This window comes from Podarcis liolepis, assembly GCF_965112155.1.
Source record: "Podarcis liolepis genome assembly, chromosome: 16".
In the NCBI taxonomy this organism is placed as follows: Eukaryota; Metazoa; Chordata; class Lepidosauria; order Squamata; family Lacertidae; genus Podarcis; species Podarcis liolepis.
In genome coordinates this window covers 20,187,498-20,206,633 of record NC_139567.1, presented here as the reverse complement: position 1 = coordinate 20,206,633, position 19,136 = coordinate 20,187,498, and the positions used below count along the sequence as shown (strand labels likewise).

The 19,136-nt window shown below is 44.4% G+C and overlaps 1 protein-coding gene and 1 long non-coding RNA gene across 2 annotated transcripts; both read left to right on the top strand.

The window, feature by feature from the left end:
- Positions 1–248: 248 nt before the first annotated feature.
- HOATZ (HOATZ cilia and flagella associated protein) lies at positions 249–14,363 on the top strand. The gene is made up of 5 exons (XM_083481185.1): positions 249–619; positions 2,989–3,062; positions 8,131–8,190; positions 8,716–8,765; positions 13,805–14,363. The coding sequence occupies exons 1-5, from the start codon at positions 325–327 to the stop codon at positions 13,869–13,871; spliced, it is 546 nt and encodes a 181-aa protein (XP_083337311.1). The 5' UTR covers positions 249–324; the 3' UTR covers positions 13,872–14,363.
- LOC310696105 lies at positions 8,772–13,798 on the top strand. Its single transcript, XR_014520428.1, has 3 exons — positions 8,772–9,823; positions 11,866–12,760; positions 13,005–13,798. It is a non-coding gene; the product is annotated as an uncharacterized lncRNA (long non-coding RNA).
- Positions 14,364–19,136: the final 4,773 nt, after the last annotated feature.

Sequence of the window (19,136 nt, the reverse complement as noted above, 5' to 3'; positions counted from 1 at the left end):
TGAATGACTGGTATTGGTAATTGTATTATAATTTGGCGTTGTTATAATGAGACTATTACTGGATTGCAATGGAAAACTAATACAAATTATGATATATATAAAAGAAATGAACGTTATGAAACGAATAGGAGACACATAGTAATATCCCGAGGCCCAGGCCGCGCCACCTTTCCTCGGCCACCCCGCTTTCTGCCTCTACTCCGAATCCCCCTTCATCCGGGGCAGAGGGAGGCCCAGAGCGACGGTTGCCAGCAGGAGGCAGGTGAGCCGCCGGAGCGCAAGGGCGGGAAGGAGAGCGCGAGGCCTCCTCCTCCTCCGGGAGCCATGGAAACGCCGAGGCCGGAGACGCCGGAGACGGCGAGGCCTGAGGCCCCTCCGACGACGGCAGCCGCGGCCGCCATGGCTTCTCCGACGCCGCCTTCTCCCGCCTTCCTGGCCTTCACGGGCTCCTGCGAGCAGGACGTGACGCTGGCCAAGTCCTTCTGGAACTCCGTCACCCTCCAGCCGCCGCTCGAGTCCCGCCTGGGGCCGCGAAGGGACTCGGCCAGCGGCTCCAGCTCCAGGAAGAGCTCCCGGGCGAGCGGTACCAGCCTGCAAATCCCCCGCACCCCCGACAACAGTGAGGAGGGAGAAGAAGCAGCGCCCCTGGTTCCCTTGGCTTCCCTCCCCTCGCCCCCCCTTCTTTTCCCCTGGCAGGGCTTCCTCCTCCCCGCTGGCTGCGAGCGAGGGGAAAGTCAGGGTGCCCCGGGGCACGTGCAGAGTGCATGTCCTTTCTCCCCTGGGAAAAAGGGGCGTGGCCTGCGTGCGCATCCTCAGCCCTGGGCCTGTTTTGTTGTGTGTACTGTACAGGGACGCGGGTGGCGCTGTGGGTTAGCCCACGGAATGGGTCCACGGTTCAAATCCCCAAGGGTCCCTGCTCCTGCCCACCTAGCAGTTTGAAAGCACGTCAAAGTGCAAGTAGATAAATAGGTACCGCTCCGCCAGGAAGGTAAACGGCGTTTCCGTATGTTGCTCTGGTTCACCAGAAGTGGCTTAGTCATGCTGGCCACATGAGCCGGAAGCTGTATGCCGGCTCCCTCGGCCAATAAAGTGAAATGAACGCCGCAACCCCAGAGTTGGTCACAACTGGACCTAATGGTCAGGGGTCCCTTTAACTTTACCTTTTACTGTACAGTGGTACCTTGGTTCTCAAACTTAATCCGTTCCAGAAGTCCGTTCCAAAACCAAATGAACAAAGTAATGCAAAATAGATTAATCCATTCCAGACTCTTAAAACTAACCCCTAAAACAGCAATTTAACATGAATTTTACTATCTAACGAAACCATTTTGATCCATAAAATGAAAGAGATAAACAATGTACTGCAGTCACACAGTCAATCAATCAGTAGCTGAACTGGGTTCCACACGGTCACAGAAACGAAACAAAAAGCTGCAAAATAGCAAAAATGGACAGACCTCCGCATAACACTCAAAACAGAAGTGCAGCACTCAAATCAGAAACAACACTCAAAACGGAGCACATTCGGCTTCCAAAAAATGTTCACAAACCGGAACACTTCCGGGTTTGCAGAGTTTGGGTTCCAAGTTGTTTGAATACCAAGGCGTTTGAGAACCAAGGTACCACTGTATTGTTTTATTGCACTTCCCTCCAAGGAGCTCAATGTGGCCTACATGGTTCTCTCCATCTTACCCTCCCAGCAGCCCTGTGGGGTAGGTTAGGCTGAGAGAGGCTTGAGTGGGGATTCGAACCCTGGTCTTGCAGGTCCTAAGTCCAGCAAACTGCTACTAGGAGTGTATATTTAACTGGTTCTCACAACAACCCTGCAGGGTAGGATAGTCTGAGAGAGGGACAGATCCCCACAAGTCACCCAGGGAGCTTCGTGGCTATGTGGGCCTCGCAGGTCCTCATCCAACATTTTAACCACACTTGTTCAACAGTCTCCTCTTCTATTAGTCGAAGTTACTACCATACACCGCCATCTCCCCATCTTCTGGGGTGTTACTGTTCTATTCATGGGGTCTGGGCATAGCTGTCAACCTTCCCGTTTTTTGCAGGAAATTCCCTTATTCCAGTGCCGTTTCCCACTGCTATCTCGGATTGTTAGATAGCCCGTAGACTGTCCCTAGGACAAGCGAGGCTGCTGATCCCTTCTTTTCAAGGCTACTGATCCCTTATTTTCAAATCTGAAAGTTGACAGCTATGGGTCTGGGTGAGCATCCTCTGTTACATCTAAGGCCATCCCTTCAAGCTTATCTACCTTTTAATCATTAGGAGCCCCCATCTGCCTGCAGAGTAATCAGGTGGGATACCAGAGGCATCCCTTTGTTAAACTGGAGAAGACACTGTGGGGGGGTGGGGGGGTGGAGGTGCAGGAAGGAATCACTGTTTTTCTCCTCTTACTGATAATTGCCCATGGGTTGCCACCCCAGTTTCCTGAGGGCATCGGATAGCCCCCTTTGCCTGTAAGTCCTGACACCAGCCCACATATTCTCCAGTCAACCTGCAGTTCACTTTGCAGGATTGATTTGAAATGAATGCAGGGTCTCTTTGCCCTAGGAAATGATTTTCCATTTCTTCTCCAGATCACCCCACTATTTAATGTGCCTCCTCTTGGCCACAGGAGTACCCAAAATTTTTATTTCTTTAAAAAAGAAAAGCACTTTTCAGCAGATTTAGAAGTAGCTCCTTTTAGGTTTGCCTGCAGTGGGTAAGAATTGTCTGCAGGAGACTAGACGAGAGATCTTTGGGGAAATTGGCTCTATTCTGACTAAAAATGGACAGCTGTTCCTTTTTTGGGGAGTCTACCTTAACCATTCACCCTCCTCATCTTGCTATATGCCTTCATTCTATCTTACCATTGTTTGCTTACGTATTAGTGGCTATTGCTCCATACAGTTTTGAATTATTCCATAAATGGGGCTTATTCCCAGGTAAATGGAATTAGGACTGCAACCTCACTGTTTTACTTTCATTTGTTTTATTTAGAAAAAGAAGATGACAAAGGCATGGAAAATAGTGTTGCTGGGGAAAGTGATTTGAAGGGACAGTATATTAAGAAGGTAAGATTCCTTCCTTCTCAGAATAATAATAATAGTAACATGTTTGTGTTTTATTTTTCAGTGTCTTTCCTGAAAAATGATTAGAATTCAAGTAGATAATTATATACATGTAGATATTTCTACCGTATTTTTCGCCCCATAGGACGCACCGGCCCATAGGACGCATCAAGTTTTTTGGGGGGGGAAATAAAGAAAAAAAATTTATTTCCCCCCCAGGCGCTTGTGGGGCAGGTAGCGGGGAGAAGCACTCTTCTCCCCGCCGCCCGCCTTGAGATCAGGTCCGCGGACAACGGGAAGACGCGCTGTGTCTCCCAGCTGTCCCTGGAGCTTGTGGGGCAGGCAGCGGGGAGAAGCGCTCTTCTCCCCGTCGCCCACCTTCAGATCAGGTCCGGGGACAGCAGGAAGACGCGCTGCGTCTCCCAGCTGTCCCCGGAGCTTGTGGGGCTGACGGCGGAGTCTCCCCGCCGTCAGCGTCCAAACCACTTCGGGAGACAGCAGGATGGCGGCGTTCCGCCTCCCTCTGTCCCCCGACCTTGTGGGGCTGGCGCTGGGGCTCTCCTGAAGCCTGGAGAGCGAGAGGGGTCGGTGCGCACCGACCCCTCTCGCTCTCCAGGCTTCAGTGAAAGCCTGCATTCGCCCCATAGGACGCACACACATTTCCCCTTCATTTTTGGAGGGGGGAAAGTGCGTCCTATAGGGCGAAAAATGCGGTATATTGTTTGTGCAGGTTAGCCCCTCCAGTCCAGAAGCCTTTCTATCTGATTATCTCTTTCACTGAAGAAATTCAGATAATTAAATTGCATTGTAAATCTGAGAGAGAGGAAGACATGCAAGCAAATTGGATTAGAAACATAAATTTGAAAAGATTGAAATGGCCTTTCTTCAAGATTTGCGCTGCACCAGTGATTGGGCAGAAAAATAAGCAAGCTTTTTATTTCTGCATCAGAGAGAGAGAGAACTGTATTCTTGGGCACCCCCTGTTCTCCAGTCAATAGTTTGAGCCCAGAAATGCATTTTACCAGACAAACCCAATGCCACTTAGCAACAGGTACTTAATTATGGACAGGGCTGTATTAAAATAATCATAAATTCTGTATCCGCGTCTAGAGACTTAGTAAGAAACCTGTATAATTTATGTGCAAATCTTACTCAGCTGCTCCTCTGGCTTTGGAGATTTTAGCAGCCATAGCCAATGCATGTTCAAGCATATCTTTGCAGCCGTGAGGGATACAAACTTGATTTCAAAAGAAATGAAAGCTAAGATTCTCAGCTGGATTCTTTGCTCACTAAAGCACCTTGTTTTTGTGGCTGTTCAATTTAGCATGCTCCTGGCCCTGTATATGGAAAAGGTGTTTCTGTGTATGGGTACATGACAGGGGCATTGCATAGAAATCTCTTCTTTTTCTCCTTTTTGCGCACAATTCTTGAAAGCATTTTGTATTCCTAGTGAGTGAAATGGAGGGCAAACCATTTCCAACCCTTGATTAAAGTTTGGGTGGCTTGCCTTGGGCCATACAAAATTGCTTTGTGAGACAGATCCTGCCCACCAGCTGTAAACTTGCCATTCCTGCTGCACACTGAGTATATCCTGACTGCAACACAACCTTGGTATGGGCCAGTGGATATTGATTTGGATTTAAGTGTAAGGAAAGGGCAGTGGTTCAGTTGCAGACGGACATCTGCTTTGTGTGCAGAAGCTCCCAGATTCAATCTCCAGCATCTCCAGGTAGGGCTGAGAAGGATTCCTGCCTGAAACCCTGGAGAGCTGCTGCCAGTCAGTGCAGACAATACTGAGCTACATGGTCCAATTTGTAGGGATGCCAGGGAGCAGAAATTGCTGGTGTTCGTTTATTCATCTCATGTCTCGAATAGAAAACAGCGTTTACTGCTGTTGTTGCTTTCAGTCCACAAGGATACACAGTAGATTAAGTTTCTTCCCTATTTGCATTCAACTTCCTCTGCACTGAAATGGGTGGGGTGAAATAATGTTAAGACAGCGTAAATTACATTACTAATTACAGCAGGACGAAAACAGGGCTGCATGCAGCAAATACAGAATGGAATGGGAAAGTGATGCCTTCTTACAGCTATACTGATTCAGTTTAAAGCAGATTCCTTGTGGGATACCTGCATTCCAAAACCCATCTTCGTCCCCAAATTACTGAAATTTACGTAGACTTAACTTGAGAATAATGGTGATTTTCCTCACAGAGCTTTGGAAGAGATAAAAAAAAAGGATTATAAGGTTTTCTAAGAAGGATGCTGTTGGTCTAATTCAAGTTTTGGTTCTGGAAATCAAGTTCAAACATAAAAACAAAGCCAGGCTGAACAGAGAAAAGCAGCCAGTAGTTCTTAGTTACAATAGTGACAACTCTGTGGCTGTCAGAGGAGGCATTTATAGCCAGCATTGTAGAATATGGGGAACCAGTCTGGCAGTACAGTCCATTAGACTCCATCAATCAAGGAAAATTCCAGGTAAGTTGCTGTCAGAGGATGTAGGAAGCGCAGGCTCCAGGAGCAACAGTTATGTCAGTTCTAGACTTGTTGGGACCACATCATTTATGATGCTGCAGTAGATGTAACGGGAAATTGACCACTGTTCTATATATCTTGATGGGGAAACACCATGTTGGCTCTTTGCTAATTAACTCCTGAAGCACACTGTGGAACTAAGCATCTTTTGTCTCCTGGCTCACTGTGCACATTTATCATTAAGCTAATTGAAAGTGTAAGTAACATTACTGTAAACCATATAACGTTACAGTATTGTGCTATGGCTGCTAGTGCTAGCCTGTAATTTGAGGATATTTCCCTAATTTTAGTCTAATTTTAGAAGGCTTCCCTCCCCCTCTTTTTATATTAAATGAAAAGCTTTATATCTCAGGGCTGGGAAGGAAGCCAGATTCAAGCAGTCGTTAGGAGGAGCTGAAAAGTGCTGAGGTCTGCAGCTGTTTCTTACAAGCCTGCATTCCTACTTATTGCAATTAATAACCATATAATGGATTTCATCTAGCAACATCCATTAAACCTACCTAGTAGAAATTGGATTAAGAGGAGAAGTGAGCCTGTTCAACGTTCCCCCCTCCCCCATTATTTTGTCAAATACTTTAGCCACAGAAAGATGTGAGCTCAAGATTGCTCAATTTTGCGTATCATAAGTCATCAGCAAGTCTGGTTGATTTTGGCTAGAAAATTATTCTGTAGAGCCATATGGTTTAATTTTTTCAGTTTATTAGTCACTTGCTACAGAAAGTCTCTAAATTACTTTTAAAAATTTAAGAACATAATCCAAATCAGAAGGCAGGGGAAAGAATGTGTTACAATTAAAAACCATACTAAAATCCATAAAAGAGACTCAGTAAAGCAGCAGCAGGAACTGTATAATCCAGCAACGTCTTCTTAACCAACCAACTTCTCAAGGTTGTTGCACTGAAAATGCATCATAAGCTACCCAGAAGCTCAGATAGGGTGGTTGTAATTCTTATATAATATGTATGTAGTATGTAACTTTTGATAGTTTGATGCAGATATGCTTTTAAATGGTTTGTGAATTTTACCCATGTTTTATTTGTGTTTATTTGTGCACTGCTAGGATAATTTTTTGATGAAGCAGTTTATACATTTTCTAAATAAATCAATAATCTTTAGAAGTCTTGGTTAAACCAGAGAAATTAAATATAGTAAAGGACCAAACTAACTCCGATGTGTAACCATCTCATTTGGAAGCGGCTTTTTCAAAAGCAGAAGTTTCACAAGAGCTATGACTGATTGAAAGACTAAGAATCTAAATTTGTTGACAAAACATAACAAGAATGAATTCATTTCCCCTTTCCTTGCACTTGAGAATTTTCCAGGCTATTTTGTTTTATCCAAGCAACTCCCACAACAAAAGATGCAACATTCTGACTCACTATATCCCTCTTTTCTGCTTTTGAAACACAACTGGGAGAACTATTAAGTCCACGTGCATCCTGCAAAATATAGATCATCAGGCCAGAATGGTGCTCCAGGAGACGTCTAAATTCCATCTCATCAAGAACAAAACTAATTTGTTGTCTTGCAGGAGGAATGGAGATTTTTCAGAGTAGCAAATCACATTCTGTTTTCCTTTGCTTGAACTTGAGGTTTGCTGTTTAGGGTGTGGTAGCTTACAGAGCAAGTGTTTGGCATCAGCCTCTCCTTCTGATGTGCTTAGCATTTCAACCCATTGGGTTGGATCCAGAGTGAGTTAGTTGCCCTTCATTTCCAATTAAATCAGTAAGTCATGCCTAGGGATGCACAGAAGCATTGGTTTCCATCATGTCCCGTGTACATCACAATCAGCACTGTTTCCATTCTGCTACAGTTTAGCTTCTTCTAGAAGCTATGTTATTCTCACTAGCTGCTATGGCTAATACTGACATAATTAATTACTGTACTTGATTAATTTCAGTGGAAGGGAAACCTCAAGTAATGCAGAAAATAACATAATTATTTATGTAATGTTTGCAGACTAAAACACACACACAATGAAGTGAATGCTGCTTGTAATTGCTTATATTCCTGATTAATTGCTGCTCCTCTTTCCATTTCCGATGGACTTCTCCGATATCTCTAGTCATGGCTGAGTTGTCCTGTTGAATTTAATGAGACTTCAGTTCAGCTAAGTTAGCCTGAAACCGATCCATTATCTTGTGAACTGCCAGATTAAGGGCAGTATATAAATTTAATAAATAAAATTTAAAAATAATCCTTAAGAGCAACTCTATAAGTGTACAAGCTGACATGGAGAGAGTATGTGACTTGTGAGTTCGTAGCAGAGAATGAGACTTGAACAAAGTAGTCTTGATTGTGTAAGCCAGTACATGGTTGAAGTTCTCTATCAGTTGGGTGAGCTTGAGGCAGGTGGATCTCCAAAATTAATTCGGCTCATCTGTTAGCATACGGTGTGTGGAATTGAAAGGTTGGCTATACAAACATTTCTTCTCTACAGGGTCACTTTACGACTCACCCAGGTTGAACAAGCTTGTGTGAAGTATCCCAGATTCATATCTCTGCACTCAATTATTGCAAGTATATTTTCTTTCAGAGCAAGAAGAGAGAAGAAATAATAGCATTATTGAAGAAACAAAGGGAAGAGAGGATTGCGGTATAAAGGAGTATTATTCTTTTCTTAATGCAGGCCAAAACTTTGGGAGGTTGGATTTTTGTACAGTGGTGCCTCGCAAGACGAAAAGAATACGTTCTGTGATTCTCTTCGTCTAGCGGTTTTTTCATCTTGCGAAGCAAGCCCATTGAAGGATTAGCGCTATTAGCGGCTTTTAGCGGCTTATCTGCTGATTGGATCAGCTGATAAGCGGCTTAGCGGCTTAGAAAAGGGGGGGGAGGGAAAAAAACCAGCAGGAACTCGCAAGACATTGTCGTCTTGCGAAGCAAGCCCATAGGAAATTCGTTTTGCGAAGCACCTCCAAAACGGAAAACTCTTTTGTCTAGCGAGTTTTCCGTCTTGCGAGGCATTCGTCTTGCGGGGCACCACTGTATTTATGTTTTGCATGCCGTAGTAACAAGAAATGTAACGTATTTGATTTGCCAGTAGTGATAATGATACTTGGTTTTGTTGGCGCCTACAGTGTGACTATAAACCTTTTTGAAGTAAACGATATTTATTTCTCAGAAAGAAATGGTATCTGATCCATATAAGACAAAGACCAGATCTTGTGAAAGGTAATATTGCTTTATTTCTTGTTTGTCTCTAATCATTTTTATAATTTTTGAAATGTGAAACCTCCAGTTTTCTTTGCACCATTGCAACTTATCACACATTTTTACAGGATGTTGTTGTTGTTTAGTCATGTCTGACTCTTCGTGACTCCATGGACCAGAGCACGCCAGGCACTTCTGTCTTCCACTGCCTCCCGCAGTTTAGTCAAACTCATGCTGGTAGCTTCGAGAACACTATCCAACCATCTCATCCTCTGTTGTCCCCTTCTCCTTGTGCCCTCCATCTTTCCCAACATCAGGGTCTTTTCCAGGGAGTCTTCTCTTCTCATGAGGTGCCCAAAGTATTGGCATCTCAGCTTCAGGATCTGTCCTTCCAGTGAGCACTCAGGGCTGATTTCCTTAAGAATGGATAGGTTTGATCTTCTTGCAATCCGTGGGACTCTCAAGAGTCTCCTCCAGCACCATAATTCAAAAGCATCAATTCTTCGGCAATCAGCCTTCTTTATGGTCCAGCTCTCACTTCCATACATCACTACTGGATACTAATGATGAAAAAGCCAGAGTTTGGGTGATGTGCACTCATAATTGTCAGTAGGAATTTCTCTAGGCCAGGGGTGGGAAGTAAATACTCAAAAGCATAATTAGCACAAGAGAGCAGGCTTTTTATTTCTGGTAGGTCTGGTGACTAAATGATGGCAAGTTATTGGTAGACCTGGTCTCTGAAAAACTTGTATTCCAAGTCTCTCCACATAAAGTCAAAATCTTCCATTCCCCCCTCCCGGCCCTCTTTACGCCCTCCAACCCTCAGGTTATTGCACTGCTTCTACAGCCAATTCCCCACACACTCTTCATTTCCTTGGGAAGAAACCAAACATGCCAGAAAAACGACTGTGGACTACACTTCAGGGTTGCCATATACTACTTTAATTCCCTGCTTCCTCCAGCAAAATGGATAAAACAACACTGGCTTACTTTCCAGGGCTGGCTTAATCCACACTTTCTCAGGCACATCCCTGCCAACGTGCGTATAAACAATGATGGAGTAGATCTGCATTGGCAAAGTAATTTCATTTTACTATGAAGATCTATTTTTTTTTTTTTTAGTCTTAAAATGACGGGTTGGGGGAAGGATTATTTATGTGCCCAATGGGCAGGCTGAATAGGACTGGGGAGATCATTGAGGCACACACTTCATAGTAAAATGAAATTATTTTCTCCAACACTGACTAAAACATGTAAAACCTGGCAGCATAAAGTAGCAGGTCTTATTAATTATTATTGGCAGGGTTTAGATTCAGCAATGGGGGGGGGATAAAGCCATAAGAAATTAAAAGCCACATCTTTTAAAAAACTACCCCTCTGGAAGAGCTGACTTGGCATCTCACACACTCCTTCACTCAGCAAATTCTTCCCTTTTATTGTGTTAATTGATAGAATTTTTCTCAGCCAGGGCAGCTTATGACCCGCAAGAAAGTAGAATTCAAACCCCCAGCTTGTTACAGTTTTGTAATGAGCTTGGGGGTTAGACTAAATGGGTTTCTGGAGTCCCCTCAAATTCTAGGATTTCCTGTGGATTCTGCAAAAAGAAAAAAGAGGCTGCTAAAAGCCTGCTGCCGCTACATGGGAGACAGACTGAAGAAAAGGAAATAGAAATTGGCTCCGCCCCATAGGGCTTTAAGGTTTCCAGCTGTGAAGTTGCATGCGTTTGCACGAGGGCCCTTCCGAGCTGCCCTAGCTATCCGCCTGAATCCAAGAAAATGAGGGAGGTTTGGGTGCATTTATTTGACCTGCACCAAAACCAGGGGCGACCCTCAAACAAGCTATGGGGCAGCTTGCCATAGCTTTTAGCACCTCCGTGGGCAGTGAACACAGCTGTTGTCAAACAGGCTGCCCCGAGTTCAGGGCTGCCTTGAGTCACCCGGCAACTTACTGTAACAACTTCATGGTGAGTTCCAGCACACATTTTTTTGGGGGGGCGGGGAGCATTTCATTAGAATGGCTGCAGGTCCACCTCCCACTTTGTTGGGTTTCCTGGTACCTTTCCCCGAGAAATCCCACGGCAACTTCAGTTTCTGAAAAGCCTCTTGATAAGTGCTTCTTCTATTGACACTTCATCTTTCTGATATAATTTTTTATAATATTTTTCAAATTCTTTTTTAATTTCTGTAATGTCCCTTATTGTCCTCTCTTCTACTTTTATCTTATTTATTAATTTTTCATTTCTTTGTTTCTTTAATTGCCAGGCAAGGATCTTGCCTGGTTTATTTGCCCATTCAAAATTTTTATATTTCCAAAATTTGATTTGTTGTTCTACCTCCTGTTCTATAATTTTATTGTATTCTACTCTCAGTAATTTAATTTCTTGATTTAATCTCTCTTTATTTTTGCTTGCATGGGCCAATTTTTCCTTCATTTTAATTTCTTCTAAAAGCTCCCTCCCCCCCCCCTTTATTCTTATATGCTGTAATGGGTTTAGGGGTTGCTCGTGCGTAAGTTGCCGCCACTCCTGGCTAGGTTACCTGGTTGAACCCTTTCTGACTGAACAGCCTCTAGCATCGTGACTGTCTCAGTCGCTGGCAGAATCCGTCAGTGGGCGTTTCTTGAACTTCTTCCAGCACAAAAATTCTTTGACGCCTAGTCTCCGCCTAGTCTCCCTGTGCGGAAGCCTTCTGCGCAGGGAGGGTGTGGGCAGCGGAGGACCCGTACTCTCTCCGCTGGTCTCCGGCGAGGAGTCTTGGAGCCTCCTCTCCGATTCCCCCATCTGCCCCCCTTCTCCACTGGTGTTACGCTGATTTCCTTCCCCAGCAAATGGGCTGCCCCTCTCCCTACTGGGACCCTCTCCGGCATCCCTCTGGAGCCTTCCTTCCGCCTCTAGCTCCGATGGTAGTTCCCTGACATATGCTGTTGAGTTTTATTGTACGAAATATCCCCTAACAACTGCCTTCCCAGCATCCCACACTGTTTTTACATCTGTCCTTTTCCTCCAATTGTTTTCAAAATATTCCTTCATCAACTTTCTGGCTCCTTGTATTACTTTTTGGTTTTTTAATAGGAAAACGTTCATTCTCCACCTTTTTTTCCCTTTCTCCTCTTTTCCTTTAAGAGTTGGTTGTTCTGGCTGCAGCGGTTCCTACTAGAATTGACAGCTAAGATGGATGGTGGAGAATGCCTTATTTGTTCCAGCTGACTTTTTTGGAGTTCATCGGGGCTTTACTGTGCTGTCTTTCTGCAAGACATTCTTCTAAGATCAATCTCCTCCTCCTCCTTTCCCTGCCTGCACATGCTGCATCCATTTCAGTGGTGCTTTTGCTGGGAATCCCAAGCTGCTCCCATGAAATGATCTGAAACAATTCCTTCTACTTGCTTGTTCTTACTCCCGGGTCCTCTCTGCCCACCCCCAGTCCGGTTTTTCATCCAGTGTGGTTTCCTTACTATGTGGAGAGAGATCTGCCTCTCACTGGATCAGTGAATTCCCAGGTAGAATTCCCAGGCCCATCAATGTGCCATAGGAGGTCCGCTAGCATGGTCGGCACAGTGGTTAAAGGCACACAATCCCAGAACAAAGACACCATTATTTGGGCCCATCCTCTTACTAAAGTATTTGGGGGCTACTCTCGTATATCTCACTGGGAGAAAGTGAGAATGGGTGTTCTTGTTCAAAAACCTTGGCAGTTTTCAACGATTCATAGACTGATGACTCCCCTCTTTCTTCTTTCTCTCTCACTGATTAGTCTTCATACTCATTTAGCCATGTCCTCAAACTAAATATAGCAGCGAGGTAGAAAAATTCACTTCCTGTAAAGCCCTTTCCCTCCCTTTCACCACTCACAGAAACAGCTTCCACTTCTTCTCTTTATCGTTCCAACTCCATAGCAAGGCAAAATATAACTGTCCTGCATGAGGTAGGAATGGGAGAATCTGTCAGTTTCAGCTTCCCTCAGTTTCTAGTTTTTCTGGTCAAGTTCAGTTCTTCACATTTCCGCATCAGTTTGGAATTTGTTTAAGAATACAGTGGTACCTCGGGTTAAGTACTTAATTCGTTCTGGAGGTCCGTTCTTAACCTGAAACTGTTCTTAACCTGAAGCACCACTTTAGCCAATGGGGCCTCCTGCTGCAGCCGTGCCGCTGGAGCATGATTTCTGTTCTCATCCTGAAGCAAAGTTCTTAACCCGAGGTACTATTTCTGGGTTAGCGGAGTCTGTAACCTAAAGCGTATGTAACCTGAAGCGTATGTAACCCGAGGTACCACTGTAAAAAGTTCTCATGAAATTCATCAGCACTTGCATGCAGAATTCAACTACTATACACATTTCTATACACTTTTGTCTAATATTTTTGTGTGCTATTTTCACTAATATATGCAGTTATTTTCACACTTTGATATACAGTGGTACCTTGGTACTTGAATGGCTTGGCTCCCAAATGACGGAAACCCATAATAACTGTTCCAGTTTGCAAACGTTTTTTGGAAGCCGAACATCTGCTGCAGCTTTCACTTGAGTGCAGGAAACTCCTGCAGCCAATCGGAAGCCACACCTTGGTTTTCGAACGGTTTCAGATGTCGAACGGACTCTGAGAGCCAGTGTGGTATAGTGGTTAAGAGCGGTGGACTCGTAATCTGGTGAACCGGGTTCTCTTCCCTGCTCCTCCACATGCAGCTGCTGGGTGACCTTGGGCTAGTCACACTTCTCTGAAGTCTCTCAGCCCCACTCACCTCACAGAGTGTTTGTTGTGGGGGAGGAAGGGAAAGGAGAATGTGAGCCGCCTTGAGACTCCTTCAGGTAGTGATAAAGCGGGATATCAAATCCAAACTCCTCCTCCTCCTCCTCCTCCTCCTCCTCCTCTTCTTCTTCTTCTTCTTCTTCAGAACAGATTAAGTTTGAGAACCAAGGTACCATGCAATATTTGGCTGGAGAACTGAATTGCAAAATTTGTATGAGGGAGATTTTCAAATAATAGTTGTGTTTCAGTTCATACATCGTTTCAAAAAGTGTGGCAGCTACTGACTTGTATTCTTAGTGCATTTTCTTGATTGGTTTCAGCGAAATTAAAAAAAAGGTACCAGATCCCGACCTTGAGGATAAAGAAAGTGTAAGTGCTTTACCTTGAGCGTTTTGGTCAACGTGAACAACTTGGAGAGCGATGTCTTTGTCCATTCGGAAATCCTGTCCTGTTCTTCATCGTATTCTGCCTTGGGCTGTTCGGATGCTGAGCCCTTGTGGGATTCCCTGGCTAACTTTCTTCCTAAAGAGTTTGAGAAGAGTGCCCTATGTCAGAAGCTAATAAATTCTTCAATCTGACTAGTAAATTTATTAGTTTGTCATGCCAGGCAACAAGGCATGGTTAGAAATGCTAAATACAATAAACGGGCTTTGAAACACCAGCTTGTATTATGCATGTTGAAAAGTTAATCTTTCAGTGGTCTTAGGAGTGATATTTCTATCATTTTCTGGTTTGGCAGAGGCCATTCCCCCAAGATTCAAACCCAGATATGATGTTCCTCTGTGACAAAAATGGTGATCAGGAACATGTAATGTACATTTTTAAGAAAATGTCTCTCCACAGAAACATGTCCACTGAAATAAAATACTCTAGCTTTCAGGGTTTTGTTGATGTCCTATTGTATTACGTCTCTAAGGCTGCAATCCCGTGCACACTTCTTGGGGAATAAGCTCCATTGGGACTTAACTTCAAAGTAAACCTACATAGGATTTTGCTGCATAGTAACCACTTTTCTCTGGCAGAAAATTGTCTAGTGAATTTTGCCTAGAATCCCTACTTCAGTACTGTCTCTTCCCTGGTCTCTGGCATTAATACATGGAGATAAATTAGCAACAGCTAAATCTACCACCTTGTTTTCAGTGTGCACAAATTGACACTGTTGAGTTGTGGAGACAAGAGTTTTTGTTCTATTATATGACTTTAACAATATTTTACACTCTTAAAACCATGAAGAAAATAGTTGAGATGGGTACAGCTGGGTCAGTATTGAAGAAGAAACTTTTTTTGTCCATCCGTATAGAGCTTTGCAAAATATAAATGTATTTTTTTATAAATGTATGTATTTCAGATCTCTCAGAGACTTGCCTTTATTCTTTCCAGTTCATAGATAAGCAACTGAGTCTGAGAGCATGCATTGTAGAGGATGCTTAGAAGATTACATTCTCTACATTCGATAAAAGGATGTAATGCAAAATGCTTTTTCCTCCCTACACTGATCTGCTAAGATCTATTACAAGGTCTGTGTTAATGTAATAAGTTTACATTTTTCTATATCTTTAAGCCTGATGGCTTTGCAACACACACTCTTTTTGCTTTGTCAAAATCAGCAGAAATTTAATTAACATTTCTTTGCGTCAGCTTCTGCAGCAAGATTTCAGGTCAGGTTCACACATGGTTTAGCAGGGGCTCATGATGAGTGAGTGGCATAGATACATACATATATATATATATATATATATCCTGCTAATAATTCAGGATCCTACTTAGAAAATCGCTGACACTTCTTCCAGAGAAAGCATAGCAGTGTGTTAATATTAGCTCTTTGAGCCATTGCAATGCAGCTTTCTAGAAATGCCTTGAATGCAATTAGGGAGATGATCAGAATGACTAGTATTCATCTACGGAATTGCTAAGAGCAAATCTGCATCATTTGCCAGAAACAAAACTTTTAGATCACCTGCATTCACAAATACAGCTGACAGTCTTCTAGCATTGATCTTAAGTGATCAAGTGGTATACATGTTTGAATTGGCCCCAAAAACACCTTAGTTTTTCATGATAATTGAGTGAAAAACTTGAAAAATAGCAGAAGGTGTTTTATCAGGTTCCACACACACCTCAAAATTGGAGCAATTTAGATTTCTGCATCCTACTGTGGGTTTGCTACTGGAGCTACCACTGCTATTAGCTTACTTGCTTTCTGCTTCTCCAGAGCAAAGGATCTGAAGCAGTGGGTTCAAATTACAAGAAATGAGATTATGACTAAACATTCGACAGAACCTTCTGACAGCAAGAGTTGTTTGACAGTGCAACAGACTACCTTGATAAGTGTTGGAGTCAACAGCATTGGAGATTTTTAAACAGAGTGGATGATCAGGGATTCTTTAGCTGTGATTCCTTCATTGCTGGAGCTTGGACTAAAGGTAAAGGGTCCCCTGACCATTAGGTCCAATCGTGGCCGACTCTGGGGTTGTGGCGCTCATCTCGCTTTACTGGCCGAGGGAGCCGGTGTACAGCTTCCGGGTCATGTGGCCAGCATGACTAAGCCGCTTCTGGCGAACCAGAGCAGCACACAGAAATGCAATTTACCTTCCCGCCAGAGCAGTACCTATTTATCTACTTGCACTTTGACGTGCTTTCGAACTGCTAAGTTGGCAGGAGCTGGGACCGAGCAACGGGAGCTCACCCCATCGCGGGGATTCGAACCACCGACCTTCTGATCGGCAAGTCCTAGGCTCTATGGTTTAACCTACAGCGCCACCCGCGTTCCGAAGCTTGGACTAGGTGACCCTTAAACTCCCTTCCAACTCTACAGTTCTATGATGTTGTGATTATTATAAAGTGCTCACAAACATCACTTGCTGGGTGTTTAGACCAACAGTTTAAACCCAAAATAAAAAAATTCCTTCCAGTAGTACCTTAAAGACCAACTAAGTTAGTTCTTGGTATGAGCTTTCGTGTGCATGCACACTTCTTCAGATACACTGAAACAGAAGTTGCCAGATCCTTCTATATAGTGAGAAGGTGGGGAGGGGTGTTACTCAGAAGGGTGGTGGGAATGGGAGATAGGCAGATAGCTGAGAGAGCCTCTTGACGACGACTGTAATAGGTCTTACAGGAAAAGGCAAGGGGTGGGAAGGTGAGAAATGGTTTAGTTATGTATAGTGAGATAAGAATCCAATGTCTTTGTTCAGCCCAGGTCTTTTCATGGTTTTAAGTTTGGTAATGAGTTGTAATTCAGCAGCTTCTCTTTCCAGTCTATTTCTGAAATTCCTTTGTAGTAAAACAGCTACTTTGAGATCTTGTATAGAATGTCCTGGGAGATTGAAGTGTTCTCCTACTGGTTTCTCTGTTCTGTGATTCTTGATGTCAGATTTATGTCCGTTTATTCTTTGGCGTAAGGTTTGGCCTGTTTGTCCAATATAGAGAGCTGAAGGACACTGTTGGCATTTGATGGCATACACAATGTTAGACGATGAGCAATTAAATAGTCCCGAGATGGTATGTGTGATGTTGTTGGGGCCAGTAATGGTGTTGTCCGGGTGTATGTGGCAGCAAAGTTGGCATCTGGGTTTATTGCAGGCTCTGGTGCCAGTGTCTGTGTTAAGTCTGGTTGTAGTATTATTGTGGGTTTAAACCCAAGAAAAGGTTCCCTTTGCAAACACGAAGAGCCCTGCTGGATCAGGCCCATGATCCATCTAGTCCAGCCTTCTGTTTTCACAGTAGCCAACTAGGTGCCTTTGGGAAACCTGCAAGAGCAGCCTGAGTGCAATAGAGCTCTCTCCTCCCTTGCAATTCCCAGCAACTGTTATTCAGAAGCATGCTGACAAAACTTTCTTTTAAAGAGGTTCCCTGTCCCACAATGTACGTCTTTATTTTAAGCCATGATGCAAGTAGCATCTTGAGTCTACTTTATCTTCACTTTGGCAGCTAGAAACTGTTTCCAAGCCTGGATGAGCAGAAACATGGCTGGGAAGCCAGGAAGCAGGTGCAGTCCAGCTCCCCAACCCTCCGGAAACAAGCGGGAGAAATGCAGGGTCAGCATTCGGACACTGGAAGTGGTGCAAAGGAAACTTTCCACTCAGTCTGCTTTCTTCCCTTCTGCTTCCAAAGCACAAGCCAATACCAGATCTCTTGCTCTGGAGCGACAGGCTCCATTTAACCTGGATTCAGCCCACTGGCTGCCAGAAATGAAATAAGAAACCATACAGCTGAGAAAGCTGGCAGCCTGGGCAAATAATGAAGGTGGGTTGTGTGAATGAGGTTCCTCCAAGTACTGCAGGGAGTTCACCAGTGCCCATAGTGTTTCAGTGCCTTGGGCCACTCTGGTCTGCAGCAGAGTGATCTCCCAAGCTTTGTGGGGTGTGTCAAATCACAGTCTGAGCCAGCTGTTTCCTTGTCACATGACCCCTTGACCATCCAGCTACAGAAGACAAACCTCAAGTCTTTGGGAAAGATGTAACTGCTGTGGACCAGCTGCTTTGCATGCATGCAGAAAGTCCAAGCTTCAGTCCTTTGCAATATCTCCAAGTTGCAATGAGAGGGACTCCCTTTTTGATACTAAATAAGAATACCATGCTAGATGGACCAGTGAGTCATTACTTGGCGCAAGGCAGCATTCTATATTCCTAAAGCACGTTGGCTGAGCCCACGTATCTGTGGAGAACGTGGTGAACAGCTGGGGTTGTTTTCTGTAGTTGTGAGTTGTTCGGTGAGGCCTTATGAAGAAAGGTTGAAGGAGCCAGGTATGTTTAGCCTGGAAAAGAGGAGACTGAGATGAGCTATGATGATAGCCATCTTCACATATTTCAAGGGCTGTCACATGGGAGAGAGAACAAGCTTGTTTTCTCCTGCTCTGGAGGGCAGGACTCGAACCAATGGTGTCAAGTTACAAGAAAGGAGATTCTGACTAAACATCAAGAACTTTCTGACAGTAAGAGCTGTTCAGCAGTGGAACAGTCTCCCTCTGGAGGTGGTAGAGTCTCCTTCCTTGGAGGATTTTTTAAACAGAGGTCGGATGGCCATCTGTCATGGATGCTTTAGCTGAGATCCCTGCATTGCAGGGGGTTGGACTGGATGACCCTGGGGGTCCCTTCCAACTGCAGTGGTACTTCGGGTTAAGAACTTAATTCGTTCCAGAGGTCCATTCTTAACCCGTGGTACCACTTTAGCTAATGGGGCCTCCCGCTGCTGCCACACCGCTGCCGCACGATTTCTGTTCTCATCCTGAAGCAAAGTTCTTAACCCGAGGTACTATTTCTGCGTTAGCGGAGTCTGTAACCTGAAGCGTCTGTAACCCGAGGTACCACTGTATACAATTCTATGATTCTACTGTCAGGGCATCCTTGCCACTGCTTGCTGGGGGGCGGATAGCATTATGCACGCCAGACCTACAGCGTTTCACTTCTAAGCCAACTTTTGGATCCCTATCTGCACGGGAACAATCCGCATGCAAAACCCACGCGGTCTAACTTCGCATTCTGTGTGTCTTATGGATGCTCCCCCCACCTCCACCCAAAACCCTCAACTTCCGCAGCTTCTTCCCATGCATCAGTTTGGTACCGAGCTCCGCTTTGGCTACCGAAGCATCTCTCGACCCCTCTCGGCAGGCATGTCGAGAGAGTGAGTGCCAGTGTCCGCGCAGAACCTCCC

Excerpts from the sequence above, each read along its gene's own strand:
- HOATZ (XM_083481185.1), top strand. The coding sequence starts at position 325 with ATGGAAACGCCGAGGCCGGAGACGCCGGAGACGGCGAGGCCTGAGGCC. Across the intron at positions 3,063-8,130 it reads AGGGACAGTATATTAAGAAG|AGCAAGAAGAGAGAAGAAAT; the intron begins GTAAGATTCCTT and ends ATTTTCTTTCAG. Across the intron at positions 8,766-13,804 it reads AAGACCAGATCTTGTGAAAG|CGAAATTAAAAAAAAGGTAC; the intron begins GTAATATTGCTT and ends GATTGGTTTCAG.